This window comes from the organism of the source record quoted next, unplaced genomic scaffold (genome assembly GCF_019419815.1).
Source record: "Pyrus x bretschneideri cultivar Hongxiangsu unplaced genomic scaffold, Pyrus_bretschneideri_v1 Contig11, whole genome shotgun sequence".
NCBI lineage: Eukaryota > Viridiplantae > Streptophyta > Magnoliopsida > Rosales > Rosaceae > Pyrus > Pyrus x bretschneideri.
The window spans coordinates 5014110-5038021 of NW_025999402.1; the positions used below are offsets into that span (position 1 = coordinate 5014110).

At 38.6% G+C, this 23912-nt stretch overlaps 3 protein-coding genes across 3 annotated transcripts; all 3 read left to right on the forward strand.

Annotated features, from left to right (window-relative positions):
• The first annotated feature begins 1850 nt into the window (after positions 1–1850).
• On the forward strand, positions 1851–6077 carry LOC125473185 (serine/threonine-protein kinase AtPK2/AtPK19-like). Its single transcript, XM_048575651.1, has 7 exons — positions 1851–2029; positions 2925–3868; positions 4086–4168; positions 4254–4374; positions 4475–4648; positions 5089–5193; positions 5562–6077. The coding sequence occupies exons 2-7, from the start codon at positions 3203–3205 to the stop codon at positions 5847–5849; spliced, it is 1437 nt and encodes a 478-aa protein (XP_048431608.1). The 5' UTR covers positions 1851–2029; positions 2925–3202; the 3' UTR covers positions 5850–6077.
• Positions 6078–6332: 255 nt separating this feature from the next.
• Positions 6333–7367, forward strand: LOC125473187 (serine/threonine-protein kinase STN8, chloroplastic-like). The gene is made up of 2 exons (XM_048575656.1): positions 6333–6956; positions 7135–7367. Exons 1-2 carry the CDS (start codon positions 6378–6380, stop codon positions 7147–7149), a joined length of 594 nt encoding a protein of 197 aa, XP_048431613.1. The 5' UTR covers positions 6333–6377; the 3' UTR covers positions 7150–7367.
• On the forward strand, positions 7153–8609 carry LOC125473891 (serine/threonine-protein kinase STN8, chloroplastic-like; the record flags this gene model as incomplete). The annotated part of the gene is made up of 2 exons (XM_048577306.1): positions 7153–7557; positions 7701–8609. Coding segments are annotated over 2 exons (567 nt in total), but the record flags the coding sequence as incomplete, so codon positions are not given.
• Positions 8610–23912: the final 15303 nt, after the last annotated feature.

Consider the following 23912-nt stretch of genomic DNA (forward strand, 5'->3'; position numbering starts at 1 on the left):
GTGACTGAAGACGAAGTCGTTTTGTAGGCGAAGGAAACGCCAAGTCGCATTTTTTAATTTTTTAATTTTTAGCATATCGATATTTTTATACTAAGGGAGGGGAGTTCGGTTAACACAAAATAGACAACTTAATTTGGTATCGAATTCCCTTGAGATTCAAACCTAACACTTCTTATTTTTAAATGAAAATGAATATTTTTATACTAAGGGAGTGACCAAGTCGTTTGTTACGTTCTTCACCTCCATTTTTTATCTTCATAGACTAAAACACTTCAATTTTGGGATTGTTTGATAAACAATTCATATTTTAGTTAAAAAAAGAAGATGAAAATCAAAATAGAATACTAAAAATTGTTGGTTTTCAAATTTTGACTTCGTTTTATTAAGTTTTTCAATCTTTCAAAAAACATGAAAACAAAATTTAAAATATTGAAAATGAAATGATTATCAAATGGTTTTAGTATCTCATCTTCGGTTAATGTGTTTTTGTTTCTCAAAAATTGCTTGATTCAAAATGAAAGAAGCAATATGAGATTATATGACGAAAAGCGATTCACATGTAACATATATATTGAACAATAAGACAAAAACGTTTTTACATGCGCTACATGAATATTTTCAACAAACATACAAAACAAAATTAGAAGAACAAATGTGTATGCATCTTCAAGTTGCTATCTCAAATCAGTCATATTTTTACAACATTCTCCAAGTAAGTACAAATGAAAGTACAAAAAACAACACTGATCAAACGCTAAATCAGATTTATACAAAACAACAATTGATTGTTTCAAAGGAAGATTAAATTTGTAACAAAGAAAACAAATTAACATAAGATAACCAAAAAGGGTAGCTATATGTGGTAGTATAGTAGTTTAGTAACTGGTGTTGGCCACAAAGGGATGGCAACTAGTTTTGAACTTTTCGTTAGTTTTCCTTAAAAAAAACCCTAAAAACTTCCAACAAGAAAAATTAAAAGTTCAAGTCTGTACAACTAAATAAACCTAATAATTTAAATTATTGATTAAAGTCATCCAAAACCGACCAAATTGGTTGAGTTGATCTCTTGTCCAACCTTATCTCACTTCGTATTTGTTTAGGTTTACAAAGAAGTTGGAGAAGGCACTTTTGGAATGGAATAATGCTAATGAGACTGAGGTATTCAATTAAGAATTTGAGGGATTTTAATTTTTTTCAATGAATCTAGGGTATTCAATTTAGATTTTTTAAGTGATTATCTAAGATTCAACATGTATTCAATCAAGATTTTAAGATAGTTTATTACAATCATTAGAAATATGGATGTATTCCTTAGAAATATGAATGTATTCAATTAGAATTTCAAAGAAGTTTATTGCATTTCAGGTGTATTCAACCAGGAATTTATTTTAAAGAATCTTAAAAAATTGAGAAATTTGAGAGTTGGAGAGATTTTGTAGTGCAGTTTAAGCATTCACAACTCTCACATTTCCCTCTTAGCTTTATAAGGAATTGAATCAAAATTTTTTATGGAGTATCTCCAAATCAATTAAACTCAATAAATTTATAAATTCATTAAAATATCTCAAATTCTCAATCGAAAATAAACACGATAATTGACATTTTAATTAATATTTAATCATCAATAATCACCCCATTTACAAAATTAATTTTCCCGAATGATTATGTCAATAATCTCCCTAAAAATATTAATTTTATCCGAAGCAACCAAAACCCAATCGTAGACGCCTTCGTACCCAGCAACCAATCAGAGAAAAGCATATTCCCACGAGGTTCAAAGCACCTTCATAAAACCCGAATCAGGTGCAACTTGGCAGCTCGTCCGCCAACCAATCCCCTCCCGCCACGTCGCCATCGTCAAAATTCGGAGAAGCAAAATAATTTCGTGGCTGGAAAATATAAGCGGCGACGCGTCCCCTACGCTCCAGGATTCGTGAAAACAGACGTTTACAGAAACCTCCATTCTTTCCCTCCTCTCTCTCACCTGCTCTGTCCCTCCCTCTCCTGCTCCGTCTGCATCCTTCCCAAGGTAAGCAAATCAATCTCTCTCTCTCTCTCTCTCTCTCTCTCTCTCTAATCCTTCTGGTTTGGGTTTCCGTTTTCTGTTTGGTTTCCGAGAAACGGTAGGAAAGTAACAGAAAGTTTGAGGCTTTTAACCTGAAACAACCACCTTTTTTTAGATCTAAAGTTTCGTTTTTTCGGTTATATTAAATAATTGTGCGGTTGTTTTGGGATCTGGTAATTGTTGGGGTGAATTGCTTTTGTTTTGTCGTTAGAATGGCGGATTACGCAATCTTAGCTTGAAATCTGAAAACTTGGATTCCTTCGTTCAATTTCGATTTCCCAGTCTGGAATTTCTGCGGTTTCGAATTCTGGGTTGCTTTTATCGTAATGCGTTTTGATTCACGCATTAATTTTGGTTCGTATTATGTATTCTTTTCGATTTAGTTTTGTATGTTTTTATGCACCGAATGGCATATGGGATGATTCGAATTCTCGCTAAACATTTTGGGAAACAAGTTAAGTGTTGGGGATTCCTCGATGTGTTTCTGAGTCGAAATTTGATATTGGAGGGAAATAAATTTTGGAGGCAACAAATAGTTAATGATGTTGTTAGGATAATGTGGGAAAATTTCAATAAGTTTTTGGAGAGATTAGACTTCACCATGAAGGCTATTAACTAAACTTTTGACATAAAAACTGGAGTAGGGGTTTTGTTTGATGTGATTTATGTTATAAAGCAGGTTAAAGTCTAAAGTCATATTTGACTTTCAGATTCTTCTATTTGAATTTTGCTATTTATTTTGTTGTGAAGATCAAGTTATCATGTTAGAGGCGCCTGTTTGTTTTCGAGTTGTTTTTGGTCTCACGGTACAAAGTTACTAACGAACTTTTTTTTTCCTTGTGTGTGGTGTTGAACTCAGATTTGACAGCCTGCTCTTCATGAATTCAAGAACTGCTGAAGCATCCGTGTTTTCCTGTAAATCGGGAAACAAGAATAACCTCTTCTTCGTCTGGATTTTGTTCTGTTTATTGCCAAAGTTCCTAGGAACCCCTTTTGCAATTGTGAACTTGGCAATTGACAGGTGTCCGTCTGGAGCACTGGCCGTTGAGACTTTTGGATAGGTAAATTGATAGCAGAGATCAATTCAGGGGTGTTTCACTGAAGTTTGCATCCCTGCTCTACTCTATACTTGAAAACATGGTTTCCTCTCAGCTACCTGGTTTAACCAAGGCCCACATGTGCAAACCAATTCAGCCCCAGTTGCTTTTTTCCATGGGAACAGTGGATGCTGCAGTTTCTGATCACCTCGAGCTTGATTTTGATGATGTATTTGGCCCTCTACCAGTTCAGGCTTCAGTAGAAGTGAACATGGCTAATTCTGCCTCGATTGAAGATGCAACTGATTTTATTTATGACGATCCAGTGGTTATTCACAACCGATCACATTCTTTGGTTGGCCCCTCATCGTTTGTAAACCAATCATTGAAGCTCAGCAAACTGACCATAAATGACACAGAAGATTCAGTGGAACTGGTAGAGTGTGTCAATGGAGACACCATCAAAGAATTTCAGGAACCTTTTATTGGTGTCATTGAAAAGCCTCTTGAAGTTATTGACGAAAACCCCATGAAGATAGAGAGTGTAGGCATTGAAGATTTTGAGGTTTTGAAAGTTGTTGGGCAGGGTGCATTTGCAAAAGTATATCAGGTGAGGAAGAAGGGGACATCAGAAATATATGCAATGAAGGTCATGCGAAAGGACAGGATCATGGAGAAGAATCATGCCGAATACATGAAAGCTGAGAGGGATATTTTAACAAAAATTGATCACCCATTCATTATCCAACTTAGATACTCATTTCAGGTATTTCCTGCCCAGCTCTGGAAGTATTTGTTCCTATTTACCTTTTTCTGATCTGCGTTTCTAAACTTTCTATATGAGACTTACAAGAACCCATGTTGGTAAAAAAAATGTATCTTTCAAAAGATACTATCAATTGATATATTTCAACTCAATGTGCTGATTTGGTGACTTTCTTAATGATGACTAGACTACTAACTTAGTTTAACTTGTTATGCAGACCAAATATAGACTATATCTTGTGCTGGATTTTGTTAATGGTGGTCACCTCTTCTTTCAGCTCTATCACCATGGCCTTTTTAGGTACCTTTTATTTCGACCTCCAATATTTTGTTTATTTATAAGCTCAAATATGCAGACACTTAATACTAGTTTTTCTTATTTTCAGAGAGGAGCTGGGACGAATATATGCTGCTGAGATTGTTTCTGCAGTTGCTCACCTCCATGCAAATGGAATAATGCATAGGGATCTTAAACCTGAAAATATCCTTTTGGATGCAGATGGCCATGTATGCATCTCTCTCCACCTCCCTCTCTCCATGTTATTGTTCTGATTAATTGCTCCCTATGAAGTCTAACTGACGTCATGATCGCTGGTTTATTAAACAGGCCATGTTGACTGATTTTGGTCTTGCAAAACAACTTGAAGAGAACACAAGATCTAATTCTATGTGTGGAACTGTAGAATACATGCCACCTGAAATAGTTCTTGGAAAGGGACATGATAAGGCTGCGGACTGGTGGAGTGTGGGAGTCCTATTGTTTGAGATGCTTACTGGAAAGGTTTGCATTTTATTCATTTTCTTCTTATAGATCATGATGATATAGAAAGAATTTCTTCATGGTCAGGTGGAAATTCTGTCTAAATTTCAATTCAACAATCATTATATACTTGTAGATATGACAAAAATTATTATAATGGAAGGCCATTGTTTGTTAAATTTGTTTTTATTAGGTGGGGATCCATGTTTGTTTCTTATGCTAATTGTCATATTGTCTGTATGTACTGTTTATGTTGGACATCTCATCCACGATGAATAAACTTCTGCGAAAAATGAAGATGAAGAAAAGTATTTTGTTCGTTAATTGGGTAACCCACGCACAGAAATGCACTTTAGGAATTATGTCCTTATTTTTTATGTCAATATGGATAGTTGGAACATTTGTTCTATGGCTAATAGCATCTAACATGAATTAATTTATCATTGCTCTTGGTTTTGCAGCCTCCTTTTACTGGGAACAGGGAGAAAATTCAGCAGAAGATAGTTAAGGATAAGATCAAGTTGCCTTCCTTTTTGTCAAGTGAAGCACATTCACTGTTGAAAGCGGTATATATTCATTTACCCTGATCAACCTTTTTTCTGGATAGTTTCAGCTTTTGTATGAGATTACTTACTGCAACAATATGACGGAGCATCCTTTGTATGGATTACTTACTGCTTCTATATGACGGGGTTTCCTTCTATGTTAATCTAAGTATTGAATCTAGAATATTATGAGCCATCACTTTAAGTAGACCCCAATGGTTTGAAAATGAAGGATGATGGCTACTTTGGATATGAAAAGATCAATGGCTTTTGTTTTTGTTTAGTCAGTGGTTGGGAATGTCAATGCTGATCCTCGAGTCTTTCTTTTGAGCCTTTCTCAATTGATGTTTAACTATGAGAGAACTGACTTTGCCTGGTTATTTTTTCAGCTGCTACAAAAGGATCCAAGCAAGCGCCTCGGTAGTGGGCCTTTGGGGAGTGAGGACATCAAGCGCCACAAATGGTTCAAGCCAATAAACTGGAAAAAACTGGAGGCTCGGCAAATCCAACCAAGCTTTTGCCCAGATGTTGCTGGGAAGCACTGCATCGCCAATTTTGATAAGTGCTGGACCGACATGTCAGTTGTGGATTCCCCAGCCGCTAGCCCGAATGCTGCTGGAAACCCCTTCACAGGCTTCAGTTATGTTAGGCCGGTCTCCTCTTTTCTCCAGAAGTAGACGTCATTCGCTAGCATGCGTTGTCCCAAGATGCAAGTTTTTCGACCTTTCTTATCCTTTCCCTTGTAGAATCTTCTTAACTATGAACTTATGTAAGTTGCTTGAAAGCAGCATCCGGGAGAGAGATTTCTTTAAGCAGTCCTCTCTTGAGATTAGACAAATATGAAATCTTTGCAGACACTTTTCATTTGCTGAATTCTGAATGTTAGCATTTTACTTTTTATTTTATTTTGTGAGATATTATGGTAATATAGTAAAATAACATATAAAGAGAATTATTATGAGCGTTCCAAAATAATCATCTAACTCTACAGACGACTACCAATCATCATCGAGAGCCAATTTTCTTGAAGCTATGTTCTTTTCTCATGTTTTCAAAATTTTTTGTGCATTTTGGGATCCAAATTTCACATGTGGATAAATCAGAGTACACATGTCAAAATGTCAGCCTTTGCTGACACTTCTACTAGTTCTCCAACAAAACAAAAAAGTTCACACTTCACAATCTTTGCTGACACTTCTGCAAGCATGGCCTATCTGCACTCTCCAAGTCTAACCACACTTAAACACAACCCTAAGCCTGCATGCTTCCCTCCTTCAAAACCCTCTTCACTTCACAATCTCTGCTGCTTCACAACCCAACTCAGAAGCTCCCCTCACAGATGCAATGCATTGTTTGGTGAAATCCCCGAAAATCTTCTGGAAACTACCCTCCATTTGGACCAATTTCCTCCTCTGCAACATGGTTTCATGCAGTTTGAGAGAATTACAGAGGAGTTGTCAGAAACACAGAAATGGGGTTTCCTTGTTTTTGCCGGGATTACTTGGATATACTTGACCGTGAGGCCGGGGATTCTCATTAGCGCCATTGATGCATACCTTCTTGCTCCTCTGAAGTTGGGGTTGGATAGTTTGACTGGGAGGAGGAGGTTGAAGAGGACGGGTTTTGTGATCAGGGAAAAATTGGGAGAAGGGTCTTTTGGTGTGGTTTATTCCGGGGCAGTTGCTCCGAAGAATGTGAATGTCGAGGAGAATCTGCAGAGGAGAGGAAGGGGGAGGGCTCCACAGTTGGATGAGAGGTTTAAGGAGAAGGTCATCCTCAAGAAGGTAAGTAGGTAATTCCGTGATTTATCATAGTATGATTATACTACTTACGGTTTTGGGAAATATGCACAAATAGAACCGCCTGCAGACTTTTAGTCAAAATCTAACCGGTTTTATTTGTGCATAGTTTCTAAGGTACTACAATTTTGTTAATCGTTTTCTTTTATTGGTGGCTTTGTAGACGTTGAATCCGTGACAGGGAAACCAAAACCTTGATGATTACATGAAAGATAGGAAATTCCCTTTTAACTTAGAGTCTGTCATGTTTGGACGTGTCCTGCAAGATGTAGACTCCGTCAAACGCAGTGCATTGATCATCAAGCAAATAATGCGTCAAATTATTACTTCGCTCAAGAAAATCCATGACACGGGCATTGTTCATCGGGATGTAAAGCCAGCAAACTTAGTAGTGACGAAGAAGGGACAGATCAAGCTCATAGATTTCGGGGCAGCCACTGACCTCCGGATTGGAAAGAATTATATACCAGACCGCACCCTGCTAGACCCTGACTTTTGTCCTCCTGAACTATATGTGCTCCCAGAGGAAACACCGAATCCTCCTCCTGAGCCTATTGCTGCATTACTTTCTCCGATTCTTTGGCAGGTACTACACTTTCAACCCTTTATTTGTGATGCCAAACATATCAAAAGCTATGCTGCTTTGCAGGAGGTATTTGGATCAGAAAAAAGCTTGAATTCTCGTTTTAAAGCGTAGCAATGAATCAGACGTTGTGATTATTGTTGCAGCTCAACAGTCCTGATCTCATTGATATATATTCTGCTGGAATTATACTATTGCAAATGGCAATACCTATAGAATTGATATGTTTTGTTGGTTTGCATTCTGATAAGCTAAGTTGTTTTATATACATCTTACACACACACACACACAATAAACTAATGTTGTAAAGGTGGCGTGCTTGCTGTCCATGCTGCAACACATCAGAGCACATGAGTTGTACCATGTGGTAATCTGCTGTCAGGGAATGTTGCAGTGCTTGCTGTCCAGGTTGTATTCCACTTGTGCAGTTGATGGAGCAGATTGTGTTGTTGATGAACTGATCTCCTTTGATGTAGGAGATTCCTTAACACGCCCCCGCAAGACGGTGGCACCATCGGAGACACCGATCTTGGAACGAAGGAGATGGAAACGTGGACGTGACAAGGATTTGGTCAGAGCGTCTGCAAGCTGATCAGTAGTGGAGACATGAGAGACTTGAAGAAGACCACGAGTGACGCGATCCCGTACAAACTGAAAATCAATATCGATATGCTTCATACGGGAATGGAGAACAAGATTAGCACAATAGAACATGGCTCCAATGTTATCACAAGAAACAGCCGGTGTTGTGGGGAGAGAAATGCCAAGTTCACGCAGTAAGGACTGAATCCCTATGAGTTCAGCAGTGGTGGCAGCAATGGCCCGATATTCGGCTTCGGTAGAGGAGCGAGAGACAGAGCGCTGCTTTCGGGAGCTCCAAGAGATGAGATTGCCACCGAGATAGACAACATAGCCAGTCGTAGATTTGCGATCATCACGATCACCAGCCCAATCTGTTGGAAATGTGCCCTAAAACCAATCATATGATGATACTTTATGGACATTTCACATGTTAAACTAATCTAGTTTAATATTAAGGGCAAACATTATTGTTTGAGCCGTCTCATATAAATGTTATATGCTTAAACGATAAAGTCCAAGGAATATGTGATTGGGAGAATGCGATCTAAAGAAGTTAGATTCATGAGACCATTCTTTTGTAGACACATCCTAAACGTTCCTGATCATAGGATTGCCAATTGGGCATTGACAGTCCGTTAAGATCAGTACGTGCTGTGTCTTCTCTCAGGGAGAGTGACTAGTCTCGAGTCATTGGTGTGAGTGACACCAAGACAAGCATGTAGGTGCTCAATAGAGAATGAGTTCACTGAACACGATCAACGAGGAGTTCTCATATTTATGTCACATGAGAACTCATGGTTGGGATAATGCAAAGTAGTCCTTTGACCTGAGGCATCACAGCTGTCTTGTGGTTAGGTACTTGATCTTTGATTATGTCAAAGTCACTCTATCAGGGTGTCCACGGCATCGTCGGGGTTAAGCCACTTAGCCATGGAGGCAAGTGAATGCGCAACAAGGGATCTCTAACCTTCAAACTGTTTGAGGGAGAATACTCTATGATATGATTTAGAATCTCTGGCCAGAGTATGAATGAGATGTTGGAATGCGTTCCAGATCACATTCAAGGTAATCATATAAGTACAAGATTCACATTGGATAGTAGACATGAATAAACTATCAAACCAAACAATGTGGTCAAGAGTATTGTATTAGAGAAAGACCGTATTGCATTTGTAATCCTAAAACTGAATAGGTTCTCCACCTCTTCTGATTAGCTTGAGTAACCATGACATGCTGCTAGGCGTCAACCATGGTTTGTGGAAGCCCTAAAAGTGTATTATCACTAACGGGAGAATTGAAAGTAAGTTTCAATTCACAATCAATTTGAAAGAGTTTGAATCGCCCACTGCCTCGCTAAAAAGAACCTAATGGATCGTACACCGTGTAAGGTAGAGATTGAAGATTCAACGGAGATGAGTAAGAATAATTAAATGGTTTAATTATTTATGGCAATGATTAATTAATATGATTATTAATCAAACGAATAAGTTCGTTAAAAGACCTCGGGATAGTTTTGGACCTTAAGGCCCAATGAGCTTCGAACGTCAAGTCCATTGACTTAAGTTGTGTGACAACTTAATGAATAATGATTCACAAAGACCCAAATAGCCCAATGAATACCCTAAGGCCGGCCATTTAGAGAAAGAGTGAGTTTTGGACTTATTTACAAGTTTGCCACTCAAATGAATTAAGGTATAAGTGTGACTTAATAGCCAAAATTCATTAAGGGTTGTTTTTGGGGAAATAGGAAAAACAAAAACTCTCCTTTCTCTCTAGAAATGGCCGGCCACCCTTGAGGAAAACATCTAGCAATCTTACTTCCTCAAGGTCACTCATTTCTTCTCCAATCTTACCTTGGTGTGGAGACTTAGAGGTTCTCAATTTTGGGAACTTGGAGAAACCTTTTCATCCATACAAATCCATGGATCTAAGATGCAAGGAATGAAGGCCCTCTCTTTGGGTGATTAGCCTTTGCTTATGCAAAGAGGAATCTACAAAGGTATTGATTTCTCAACTCACTTTGTTTTCAGTTGAGTCTTGGTTCACCTATCTACTAGGCTTTGAAGTTCATGGGTTAAGTTTTGTTTTTGAGTGCATATAAAAACATGATTCTGCCTTTTAATTGTTAATTGCATGTTGTTGATGTTGCTCAAATGAACTTGTTTTTCACAAATTTTCCTTCAAGTGGTATCAAGAGCCTAAGTCTAGTAGTTGGTGAATCCTTTTGGGTTTTATAGTTCATAGTTTGTGATTTGAATGTTGTAATTGTTACAAGCTTTATTCTTGCTTCTTTGAATGTAAATTTTGTTAGAAAATTTGCCATCTCAAATGTTGTAGATGTAGTTCATATGAGCATGAATTTTGGAGCTAAAATTTGGTGCCATGTTTTTGGGGAAATTCGGCCAAATCCAAAGGGTGGATTTTTGGGTTCTTGTTTGACTTGTTAAAAGTGTTTTAAAATGACTTTTGGAACCCCTATGTACCCTAGTATGGTTGTATGTTATTTCCCTTAAGTTTGAGTGGTTTTGGTATGTTTTTGGGTGAAGAATGTTCATGGAGCTCTTATGGGTTTTCATGAATGTTCTTCATTGTTCTTGATATGTTCTTGCCAAGAACAAAAGGTTTGGTGTTTTGATTCAAAGTTTTGATTTATTTCATAAAGTTTTTGTTTTGAAATATTTCTTATGTTTAAATATATTAGATATTTATTTTGAAAAATTAAAGAAATTTTAGTGGGTAGGTGTGTAATGATTTATTCCATTTCACACACCCCACTTACAAAAACTTTGAAATTTTTTTTAATACTTTGCTTCAATGGCCGGCCACCCTACTCAATTAGGGTCCTAGTGGGGCTTTTATGCAATTACATAAAGTTTTGATACTTTTGTGTATTTGTACTTTGACCCAAAAGTTTACGTTTTTACGTAAAGGTCCAAAATCACTAAAAGGACATTGTTTTGCTCATTTAATGAAGTTTTAGCTTTTGTGGAAATTTTTGGGTTCTAGTTGTAATTACATGAAGTAGTGGACTTTTGTGTTTTTACAAAGTGACCCCAAAAGTTTAAGTTTTACAAAATGGCCCAAAAAGTTGAGGTCATAGCATTTTGGCCCAAATTAATTAGGTAGAGAACAAAATTGTTTTGTCTCTTTAAATGAGAATTGGATTTTCATTTCATTTAGCTCCATTTAAATCAATTCTATGGATACAAAAACCAAATGAAAATGTTGCATTCAAGTTTAATTAGTTAAAGCGTTAATTAATTAAAGAAAGGGTGATTATGAACCTTAGCCTACGATAATTGAGATATGTGAATGGCCGTTTCAAATTTGTTTGAACCATGGGAATGAGTAGATTAAATTTTGGTTGTAATATGATATGATCAATTGTTGTAAAAGAGCATAAGCTCTTCTTTACTTTAAAGTAATTTGATTTGATCAATTGTTGTAAAAGAGCATAAGCTCTTATTTACTTTGAAGTACTCCTTTCTTGTTTTATTCGATATGCATAAAATTGGAGTAGTTGGGTCCAACGCCCAATAAGACAACACGCCTTAATGTGATTAAACGCGTAACTAAAATCAATCACCATCCCTAGACCGAGATTCAACACTAGGCTCGTGTTGAATCGAATCAAAGGTTCATAGTCATCCTAAGGCCCTAAGGCAACTATATAGTCCATCAATGAATGCAAACCTTATGTTAGTAGTATCATATACTCTTACTTTAAAAACCGTTTTAAAAGCTTAGTGGGAGTATTATATACAACTAAATCAATCAAATGGACCAATAGTTGTAATAGGACCAAAATGTTTTAATTGGATTAAAATGTATGTTTATATGTGATGAGACCTAAAACCCTCAACAAACCATTATTAAGTTGATAAGCGAGAGATGCTTTGAATATCTCTTCGTAGGCCTTCCACCGTGGTGGGCTCCAATCGTTTGTGACTCATGCACCGGCTTCACCCTATAATGGGGAAGTACAAAGTATGTGCTTACATCCAGGAGGAGTCCATAAACATATGATGAGGTGAGTGTAGACAACGAGTATGACCAACATGATATAATTCTGAGGTTGTGCTTGAACCTCTACATAAACTAAGCATGGTGGGAATAACTTAACTAAGTGCAATGGTGCCAACATGATATAATTCTGAGGCATTCATTCTCTAGAGGCCAAACAAGATGGGTAATTACAAGAGTTGTAAATGACTAAAGTGTTATTCTCTCATCATTATTTTTGCTAACCAAAATTATATAATTCTGAGGTGGGCTTGGTAATGGTGAGTCTCCCATACCCTGCTAAGAGTTCAACAAAACTCTCGAATTCCGATGAGGGATATGGAATTTGCCAAAAATAGTGGGTTGTGCTATTTGATTTAAAGACCCGAATCAAATGGCTTAAAATCAATCAATTTATATTCGTTATGTATTTGTTTACCAATATATTTGCAAACGCTATCCAAAACTTGACAAAGAAAAGCCGAATGCTTTAATTTCCGGACTTAGTTCTACAATCCCATAGATTGTCTTTAATGGTTTGTAGATGTAACTAAGTAGTCTCATCCTCACAATCTTCCTATTGATAATGTATCATTGGAAGAATATGTTAGATAAGTCTAACATGAGAAAGACAACACTTTTAATGTCAGAATTCTTCAAATACAAATTGTTGTATGAAGAAATAAGAGTTGCTTTGAACAACCCTTAATCAACACAAACTTTAGTGCTTGTCTCTTTGTTACACGAACAAGGAACTTGAGAAGTAAGCACAAGGGCATGGACACTTTATGTGCCATGATTCTTCACTTACAAAATGTTGTATGAAGAAATGAGAGTTGCCTTGAACAACTCTTGAAAGTTTGTTATTATGTTTAGAACATAATGGTTGGTTGACAAAAATAGTCCATTTATATGGACTTATGATGATTTTGAATCATTGAGTGTTGAAGTGTTAAACCACTTAACGAGACGGAAACTAGGCAAGGACTTCACCTTTGTGTCCCTATTCTAATGGTTCACTAAGTTTATTGTAAACTATATAGTGAACAATAACCGCACGCTCTCCAAATCGTTTGATGTGTATAACACATTTGAAATAAGTTTCAAGAGAGATAGTGGGAGTTTAGGGACCATGACTATTGTAGTCAAAAGGGAAGTCAAATGAAGAAGACAAAATAACTCCAAAGGAACAAACTTTCTTTATGAAAGGATGGACATTGGAAGGGGTATTTGCAAGAAATGTCTTGCAAGTGTCAAGAACACACCTTTTGAAGGTGTTGTAAAATGTTCTTGAAAAGTTCATAACAGTTGGTTCTTCTACTTGAATGCATGATTCTGTATTAGTAACTATGTTTTACAATTGTTGTAAAAGTGTGCTAATAAGAAGTAGAAGATTAATGAGAGAAGAGAAAGTACTTCACATTCCAAACGTGAATCGAATATAGATCTCTGCGAAAGCGGATTGTACTTACTTCCTCATATGAACTACCAAAGAAATTGGAAAAACCAAAGATTGTCTTTACGTCCCAATTTTAAAGGAACATAATTCCGTCACAGTTGTAGAGATGGATGAATGTTTTGTTTGACAAAACATTGTTCTTTATTAATGAATGATTAGATTATGGTAATCTAATTAATTGTCTCTATAGTAGAGATGATGTGGTAGTGTTAACTGTTTAAGAATATAACGATGCTTAAAACCCAAAAGGTTGCAAGGTAGTGACTAATCCCAACTGAGTTGTGATACCTCTAAAACATAAGTTACGAGTTGGTCATAGATGGATGCTTTGGATCGTTAGATCCGGATCCAATACCTTCTTGTTAAAATTGTATAGAGGCGAAATGTTTGAATCTTTATTCTTTTGGAAAGAAGAAAGAATCACAAAGTTGTTGAGGTTAATTCACTAAGATGTTAGTGGCACTTGTCCACAACATAATACTACTCATGTTGTATGACATTCACCGAAGATCACTCTCGGTTGGACTATAGTTTATTTTGAATAAACACAAGTCCGAATACTTTGCAAAAGGTTTCAAAGAATTCAAGAAATGTAAGTAGATGAGTAAGACGTCTAAAGTATTTACCTCCTTAGATTTGATCCAAGGTAAAAGTAACACTTTAGATTAATTTCCTTGAAAAATATCAAGGAAAGTAGCATTGTAAGATAATGAATTTCTCCCTTAGGAGAAGAATGAACATGAATAAGATTTAGTTCGTTGGACATTATCAATTACCCATATATATATGATATATACTTCTAAGACAACCTAGTTCCTATACCACAAGCTCCAAGGTAGTCCAGAAGGATTTATAAACCGTCTCAGTTGAATGGTTTGGACATAATATGGGTTTCCGAAACCATTATTAAGATAGTCTTGATAATATATGTCTAAAACTATAAATCACAAGACAGGTTAGTTGTAGAGATCCATCCATCATGGATCTTAGCAAGCTAGTGGGAGCTATAAGCGTCTTATGAGAAAAGATCAATTGTTTGATTTCTCATAAAGATGTAAATGAATCTTTTGTTTACTAGGTTTACAAAAGATTAGTAGGAGTTGATCATATTCCTAAATTTGAATATATATACATGATATATATTAATTTTGAAAATGAAAGAAATTCTTCATCGTTAAAGTTATGACTTTAAACATTCTATAATGATAGAATGTATATGGGAGACATAGTCTATATACATGGGATGGAAATCTATAATGATAGATTTCAAGATATAATCCAATTATATCAATCCCTAAAATAGACAAGAGATGATAGGAAGTTTCTCATATGATGATAAACTTCAATTAGAATGATTATTCTAGTGAGACTAGGAAGTTGTTCTTCTCAAAGGGAATGTACCCTTTGACTCCCAAAGAAATAATGCGTAAATAGAATCCTTTATGCATACGCAGAAAGGTGATTTATGTATTTCATATTATATGAAAACATTGATATAAGTTGTACCTAGAATGGTACAAGATGATATCAGTGCAAGCCCAGGATCAGAACCATGACAACTGTCAAGTGAATCCTTAGGTATTTAAGAAATACTAAGGATGGATTCCTCAAGAATGAGGAAGAATTAGAGTAACGTAATGGAAGCGTAAATGTATTAGATTATGAATCTAATCCATCATAGAATATCTCTTCATTATGAATGAAGTGATAATGAGATATCTCTTTATTATGACTAAAGAGATATTTGGGTGGAAACGTTAAAAGTAAATGACTTTAATGTGTTCCATCATGTATGCAAAATATATTGCCATATAGAAGCTTACAACATTGTTGTTTGGATGGGAAAGTTCATTCATGAACTCTCCATTCGGTTCCAACCAGAAAGTGTATGACACTAATGGGGCGATAGCTCAAGCCAGGGAATCAAGGTCTCATCAAGGTCCGAACTCAAATGAGAGACTGAACCACATGATTGAGAATCATGTATAATGGTGACGTCGTTATTCTCAAGGTTGCTTTTATGGATAACATATAGATATTCATTGTCTATGCCTACTACTCAGCCATTTATGAAATGACTACAGAAGAGGTATCATCACTGATGACTAAGCTGATTGGCTCTAGTGCAAGTGGGAGATTGTTGGAAATGTGCCCTAAAACCAATCATATGATGATACTTTATGGACATTTCACATGTTAAACTAATCTAGTTTAATATTAAGGGCAAACATTATTGTTTGAGCCGTCTCATATAAATGTTATATGCTTAAACGATAAAGTCCAAGGAATATGTGATTGGGAGAATGCGATCTAAAGAAGTTAGATTCATGAGACCATTCTTTCGTAGACACATCCTAAACGTTTCTGATCATAGGATTGCCAATTGGGCATTGACAGTCCGTTAAGATCAGTACGTGCTGTGTCTTCTCTCAGGGAGAGTGACTAGTCTCGAGTCATTGGTGTGAGTGACACCAAGACAAGCATGTAGGTGCTCAATAGAGAATGAGTTCACTGAACACGATCAACGAGGAGTTCTCATATTCATGTCACATGAGAACTCATGGTTGGGATAATGCAAAGTAGTCCTTTGACCTGAGGCATCACAGATGTCTTGTGGTTAGGTACTTGATCTTTGATTATGTCAAAGTCACTCTATCAGGGTGTCCACGGCATCGTCGGGGTTAAGCCACTTAGCCATGGAGGCAAGTGAATGCGCAACAAGGGATCTCTAACCTTCAAACTGTTTGAGGGAGAATACTCTATGATATGATTTAGAATCTCTGGCCAAAGTATGAATGAGATGTTGGAATGCGTTCCAGATCACATTCAAGGTAATCATATAAGTACAAGATTCACATTGGATAGTAGACATGAATAAACTATCAAACCAAACAATGTGGTCAAGAGTATTGTATTAGAGAAAGACCGTATTGCATTTGTAATCCTAAAACTGAATAGGTTCTCCACCTCTTCTGATTAGCTTGGGTAACCATGACATGCTGCTAGGCGTCAACCATGGTTTGTGGAAGCCCTAAAAGTGTATTATCACTAACGGGAGAATTGAAAGTAAGTTTCAATTCACAATCAATTTGAAAGAGTTTGAATCGCCCACTGCCTCGCTAAAAGGAACCTAATGGATCGTACACCGTGTAAGGTAGAGATTGAAGATTCAACGGAGATGAGTAAGAATAATTAAATGGTTTAATTATTTATGGCAAGGATTAATTAATATGATTATTAATCAAACGAATAAGTTCGTTAAAAGACCTCGGGATAGTTTTGGACCTTAAGGCCCAATGGGCTTCGAACGTCAAGTCCATTGACTTAAGTTGTGTGACAACTTAATGAATAATGATTCACAAAGACCCAAATAGCCCAATGAATACCCTAAGGCCGGCCATTTAGAGAAAGAGTGAGTTTTGGACTTATTTACAAGTTTGCCACTCAAATGAATTAAGGTATAAGTGTGACTTAATAGCCAAAATTCATTAAGGGTTGTTTTTGGGGAAATAGGAAAAACAAAAACTCTCCTTTCTCTCTAGAAATGGCCGGCCACCCTTGAGGAAAACATCTAGCAATCTTACTTCCTCAAGGTCACTCATTTCTTCTCCAATCTTACCTTGGTGTGGAGACTTAGAGGTTCTCAATTTTGGGAACTTGGAGAAACCTTTTCATCCATACAAATCCATGGATCTAAGATGCAAGGAATGAAGGCCCTCTCTTTGGGTGATTAGCCTTTGCTTATGCAAAGAGGAATCTACAAAGGTATTGATTTCTCAACTCACTTTGTTTTAAGTTGAGTCTTGGTTCACCTATCTACTAGGCTTTGAAGTTCATGGGTTAAGTTTTGTTTTTGAGTGCATATAAAAACATGATTCCGCCTTTTAATTGTTAATTGCATGTTGTTGATGTTGCTCAAATGAACTTGTTTTTCACAAATTTTCCTTCACAGTCAGCATCGGAAAAGGCATAGAGACGATGAGAGGGGCGACGACAAAGATGAAGGCCAAAGGAAAGGGTACCCTTCAAGTAGCGGAGAAGACGCTTGAGCGCCTGCCGGTGAGTCTCGGAAGGAGAATGCATGAATTGAGAGAGCTTATTGACTGTGAAGGAGATGTCAGGGCGTGTAAGGCTGTGGTATTGAAGTCCACCAACAAGATAACGGTAGGGAGTGGGATCCGTTGGGGAGGAGCCATCATGGAGCATGAGTGAGTGAGTGGTGGAGAGAGGCGTACTGACAGCCTTTGCACCATCCATCTTGGCATTGACAAGAAGATCATGAATGTACTTGTGCTGAGAGAGAAATAGGCCAGTGGCTGTGGGAAGGACTTCAACACCAAGAAAGTAATGTAGGGAGCCCAGGTCTTTGACGGAGAACCGAGTTACCAACAGGTGAATGAACTTTGCTACAAGTGAGGAATCGTGTCCTGTAATAAGAAGATCATCAACATAAACCAAAAAATAAATTACAGCAGTCCCATTTTTCAAGAGAAAGAGTGAGGCATCAGAGATGGCATTGACAAAGCCATAGGAGAGCAGAAATGAGTGTAATTCCTTGTACCATGCCCGGGGAGCCTGTTTGAGGCCATAGAGGGCTTTCCTCAATTTACACACATGAGATGGATGATTAGAGTCAACAAAACCAGGTGGTTGGACCATATAGACATTTTCACGGAGTGTGCCATGAAGGAAAGCATTGTTGACGTCCAACTGACGAATTGGCCACTCATTAGTCACGGCAAGATGCAAAACAATGCGTATGGTAGTAGGTTTGATCACCGAACTGAAAGTATCTGAAAAATCAACACCAGGACGTTGGTGAAAACCCTTGGCAACTAAGCGTGCCTTGTACCTGTCAATAGTGCCATCAGGATGCCGTTTGATGCGAAACACCCACTTACAACCAATAAGATTTTGAGAGGGAAGGGAAGGAACGAGCTCTCATGTACCATTGCGAATTAACGCATTGAACTCATTGAACATTGCTTGTCGCCAAAGGGGATCCTTGACAGCCTGAGAGACACATGTCGGTTCAACTGAGGAGAGAATGGGATGTTTAGTAGCAGTCATAGCATACCGAGGATTGGGTTTGTGGATACCGGCTTTGGCACGGGTGATCATGGAATGATCGGGGAGCACATGAGGTACGGGGGGGGGGGTTGGGGGAGGTTGGGTTAGAGGATGGAAAGGTGACAACAGTCCTATGAGGGTTTCTAGTGTATGTACGAATGGGGTTGTTGGGAGGAGGTTGCTGAACGTGATCAGTTTGGGTTGAAGAATGTGGTACGGTGAATATAGGTGCGGTAGAGGTAGGGACCAATGCTTGGCGATTGGGTGACGGTTCTGAGACAGGGACAGATTCTAATGATGATGATGTTGTGACGTGTGATGGCAGTGAAGAAGAAACAACCGACTCAACAGGCCTAGTGGGTAAGTGGACAGGAACATGAGTAACTGGAGAAAGAGAAGAGACCCAAGTGTGAGAGTTATCAACCGTGACATGGGGAGTGGAGGAAGGAAGGTTAGCAAGAGGAAAAGTGGACTCATCGAATTGAACATGCCGAGAGATAAAAAGTTTGTGGGAGGAAAGATCAAGACAATGAAACGCACTTTGATTGGATGAGTAACCAAGGAAGAGACATGGGCGGGAACGAGGGAGTAATTTATTGGAATTGTAAGGACGTAACCAAGGAAAACACAAGCACCCAAATGTACGAAGACGGGAGTAGTTAGGTTGTTCATCAAAGAGTTGAGTGAATGGGGAGAGATTATTAAGAATCGGAGTGGGCATACGGTTGATAAGATAGGTAGCTGTTTTAAAGGCATAAGACCAATAGGTGAGAGGTAAAGAAGCTTGATGAAGAAGTGTGAGACCAGTTTCAACAATATGACGATGTCGTCGTTCGGCGACTCCATTGTGTTGAGGAGTGTGAGGTGGTGTAAGGAGATGGGTGATGCCATTGGATGAGAGAAAATGTTGGAGTTTGATAAATTCGCCCCCACCATCAGTGTATAACCTAGTGATTTTTCTTTTGAAGTAATTTTCAACAAGTGCTTTGAAGGTGACAAAAGTGGAAAACACATCAGATTTCTTTTTGAGAGGGTAGAGCCATATATATTTTGTAAAATGATCAACAAAGATAACATAGTAAGAAAAACCATCAATTGAAGAGTATGGAGCAGGGCCCCAAACATCACTATAAATGAGGTCTAATGCACCATGACTGGTGAGAGACGAAGTACCAAACGGGAGACGATGGCTTTTATTACATAGACATGAATGACAAACAGACTTGAACAACTTGGAAGACACATTAATGGAAGACATACGAAGGACTTGTTGGAGAGTTTGATGGCTGGGGTGACCAAGAGGACGATGCCAGAGGTTGGGAGAGACCACCACACCCACCATGGCTTGTGGTTGATGAAATGATTTACGAGACCACTCGTACACATCATCCTTATTCGGGCCTCGAAGAAGAACCGCCCCCGTGCTCAGATCTTTGACATGGAAGAAATCAGGAAAAAGTTCAATAGAGGTATTATTTTGTTTATTAAATTTAGAGATAGAAATAATGTCTTTTTTTCATAGAAGGAACACATAGAACGTTTGATAAGCTGAAAGATTGGGAGGATGAGGAGGGTAAAGTGGTTGAACCGACATGTGTGATACCCAAACCTGAACCATTACCAATAATTATTTCATCAGGACCATCATATATGGCTGTACCAGAGAGAGTGTTAACATTGGAGGTAACATGGTGAGAGGCACCAGAATCAAGCAACCATGTTGGAGAAGAGGTGGACCGGCCATGGGTGGTAGGATTGGCCACGAGCGGACTGGAAGGTCCAGATTGGAGTTGAGGGCAGCGTTTGGCACTATGACCTTGAGTGCCACACCATTGACAGAAACCACGATAACCTGTGTTGTTCATGTTGGTAGAGCGGCGACCATTGTCGGTGAAGGATTGTTGGATGGGCTTGTAGGAACCACGAGAATTGGTAGCAATGGAAGATGTGTGGGGGTGCTCAAAGGAACTACGAGAAGGATTGCGAGAGAGAAAGGACCCACGGTTGGAGTTGGAGTGGTGAGAGCGGAAGCCACGATTTGAGGTGTGGAAGCGAGATGTCTAAGTGACATTGGCAGTGATCACTGGGGGTACAACAATGGTATCATCACGCTTGAGAGCAGCTTCATGTTCAACCAGTTTGTCATGCAGGTTTTCAAAAGAGATTGAGGTGTCGCGGGAACGAACTACCGCAGCAATTTCCTTGAAGTCCGAGCCAACACCATTAAGAATGTAGAGGAGGAGATCATCATCAGAGAGGGGGACATCAATGATGGCAAGCTCGTCTGCAATAATGCGGACTTCTTGTAGATACTCAGAGACAGGCTTGTTCTCACGACGCAGGAGAGTAAGGCGTTCTTTGAGACCAAGAACGCGGGCACGGGCTTTGCTAGCAAAGAGATGAAGAAGCTTGTCCCAAGCCTCCTTGGATGTCTTGGCAGAGGCAATAAGGGAGATGACCTGCGGGGAGACGGAAGCAAGAATCGCATGAAGGAAGAGTTGATCTTGCCGAATCCAAAAGGTGCGAAGCACGGTTTGAGTGGTTGATGGGCAGAGATGAGAACCATCCACATAACCCATGAGGTCGTAACCATAAAAAAGGGCGTTGAACTGAGCACGCCAGGATGGGTAATTGGTGGGTGTGAGTTTCACAGGTAATTGGGCTGTAGCATTTATGGTGATCAAGGTGGGAGTAGTGGAGTTGAGGTCTGGTAGAAGGTTGGTTGTAGTGGCGTCAGTGGCCATGGATGAAGACAGGAAAGAGAGGGATCAGAAAAAAAAATAAATTGCTCGTTGGAGTTTTTGGGCTCGTGATACCATATAGAATTGATATGTTTTGTTGGTTTGCATTCTGATAAGCTAAGTTGTTTTATATACATCTTACACACACACACACAATAAACTAATGTTGTAAAGGTGGCGTGCTTGCTGTCCATGCTGCAACACATCAGAGCACATGAGCTGTACCATATGGTAATCTGCTGTCAGGGAATGTTGCAGTGCTTGCTGTCCAGGTTGTATTCCACTTGTGCAGTTGATGGAGCAGATTGTGTTGTTGATGAACTGATCTCCTTTGATGTAGGAGATTCCTTAACAATACCATCCTTAAGGTCTTCAGCAGGCTTAAAGAATTTCAATTCAGAGATAAAAACGGTTAAATATGACTTGAATAAATGGAAGGACTACACTCGGTTGAGACCTGACCTGTCACTTCTTGATCTCGATTCGGGTAGAGGCTGGGATCTGGCCACAAAACTTGTTTCCGAGAGAGGTTCTCTTCGAATGAGGCGTTTATCAGCGGCCGCTGCTCTGAGGCATCCTTATTTCTTGTTAGCTGGTGACCAGGCAGCTGCAGTTCTTTCAAAACTAAGTTTGACCAAATAGTGAACTACTTCCAAGATCTAAGTACATGAATTTGCCTCAGTAATTGTAGTTAGTTTATTACTTCTCGAGACGTGGCAATATCTGATTTTCTTTCCCTCTCCTTTTGCTACAACAACTCAAGAATGGAGAGGGTCACAGATATGCAAGGGGTTGCCTGCTCAGTATATGAATGCTGTCATTTTTGCAACGAGTGAGCTAAGCTCTTCGCTTCCAGTTTACCATGCCATCGAATGCAAATTAGAGTTCTATAAATGTTTTCCGTCACCGATGATACTATAGCAGAGGAGGTTTACACACATATCCCCCAAACCCCACTTTGTTAATCCACTTGAAATTTATTACTACTCTCCCTATGAAAGAGCTCATTTAGTCCATGAACAAATAAATAACAATAAATTGTTCATGATCAACTCAAAAATTACAGCTTGTAAGTCCTTTCCATGTGATCATGAAGAGCTTAAAACATGTTATACTAACTTCTTGACACAACGAAAACATAAACGAATGCAGCTAGACAAACACATGAACATCTTCCAAGGAATCATAAGTGCAGCAAGTGACCCCAGAACGGCTAGTCCCTTGCACCAGTAGCGCATTGCTGATGGAGAAGATCCGAGCAGCCATTGTGGTTCCTGTGGTATAAGCACACCAGTTGCCGGGAAGACGTCACCTTGAATCCCAATTTTAAGGTGGAAGCTGAAAAACATTAGCCATACCTGCAAGCGGTACCAAAGGCAGGCTTGTGAAAAGTGAAACGTTATTGCACAACCTGCGATGAGAGCTATTTCGTAAAGCTTCCCTTTCAGAGACCTTGCCATGATCCACCAGGTCAAGAAAACTCAAGAATATACTCGTTATCTGATAAGAGATTTGGCCGCAGAGAATACCGACAAGAGAAGAACATCGGATGTCGGTACCAGGTGAACAAACCTAGTCCGGCACGATTGATTGATATGACTGATGGCATAAGTAAACAACAACAACAACAAAGCCTTATCCCACTAAGTGGGATCGGCTATATAAATTCTAGAATGCCACTGCATTCGGTTTTGTGTCATGTCGTCCGTTAGATCCAAATAATCCAAGTTTTTTCTTAGAGTCTATTTCCAAGTCTTTCTAGGTCTTCCTCTATCCATTTGGCCATCAGCCTCTGTCTGATAATCACATTTTCTAACTAGAGCGTCTGTAGGTGTTCGTTTCACATGTCCAAACCACCTTAACCGATTTTCTCTTATCTTATCTTTAATTTCGGCTACTCCTAATTTACCTCGGAAATCCTCGTCCCTAATCTTGTCCTTTCTCGTAACCCACATATCCAATAAAACATTCTCATCTCCGCTACACTCATTTTGTGTAAGTGTTGATGCTTCACCGTCCAACATTCCGTGCCAAAAAGCATTGTTGGCCTTATTGTCGTCTTATAAAATTTTACCTTGAGCTTTGGTGGTGTACGACGGTCGCACAACACACCCAATGCAGTCTTCCACTCCATCCATCGAGCTTGTACTCTATGATTGAGGTCTCCATCCAATTCTCCGTTCTTTTGCAAGATATATCAAGGCGTGTAAATAATGCTTTTGACTAGCCTTAACATGGGCCTTGTAGTAGCTTTTGAGCGTTGGATGGGTGAAGAACTCATGGCATTTAAGTAAACAACTACATTTAATACATCATATGGTTAATGGACGGCAGCAAATTATAAGTTGTCAAGTTAGTTAGCTACTAATTTAGTTTACTTCGTTAGTTTTCAATTGGTAGATTGCATCGAAAAGGTGCCAATTTCCGGTCAGTCATGTAGATTGCATAGAAATGTTGATTTTCTTCATCCATGAACAAGGTGTTAAGATTTGACGAACAAATCA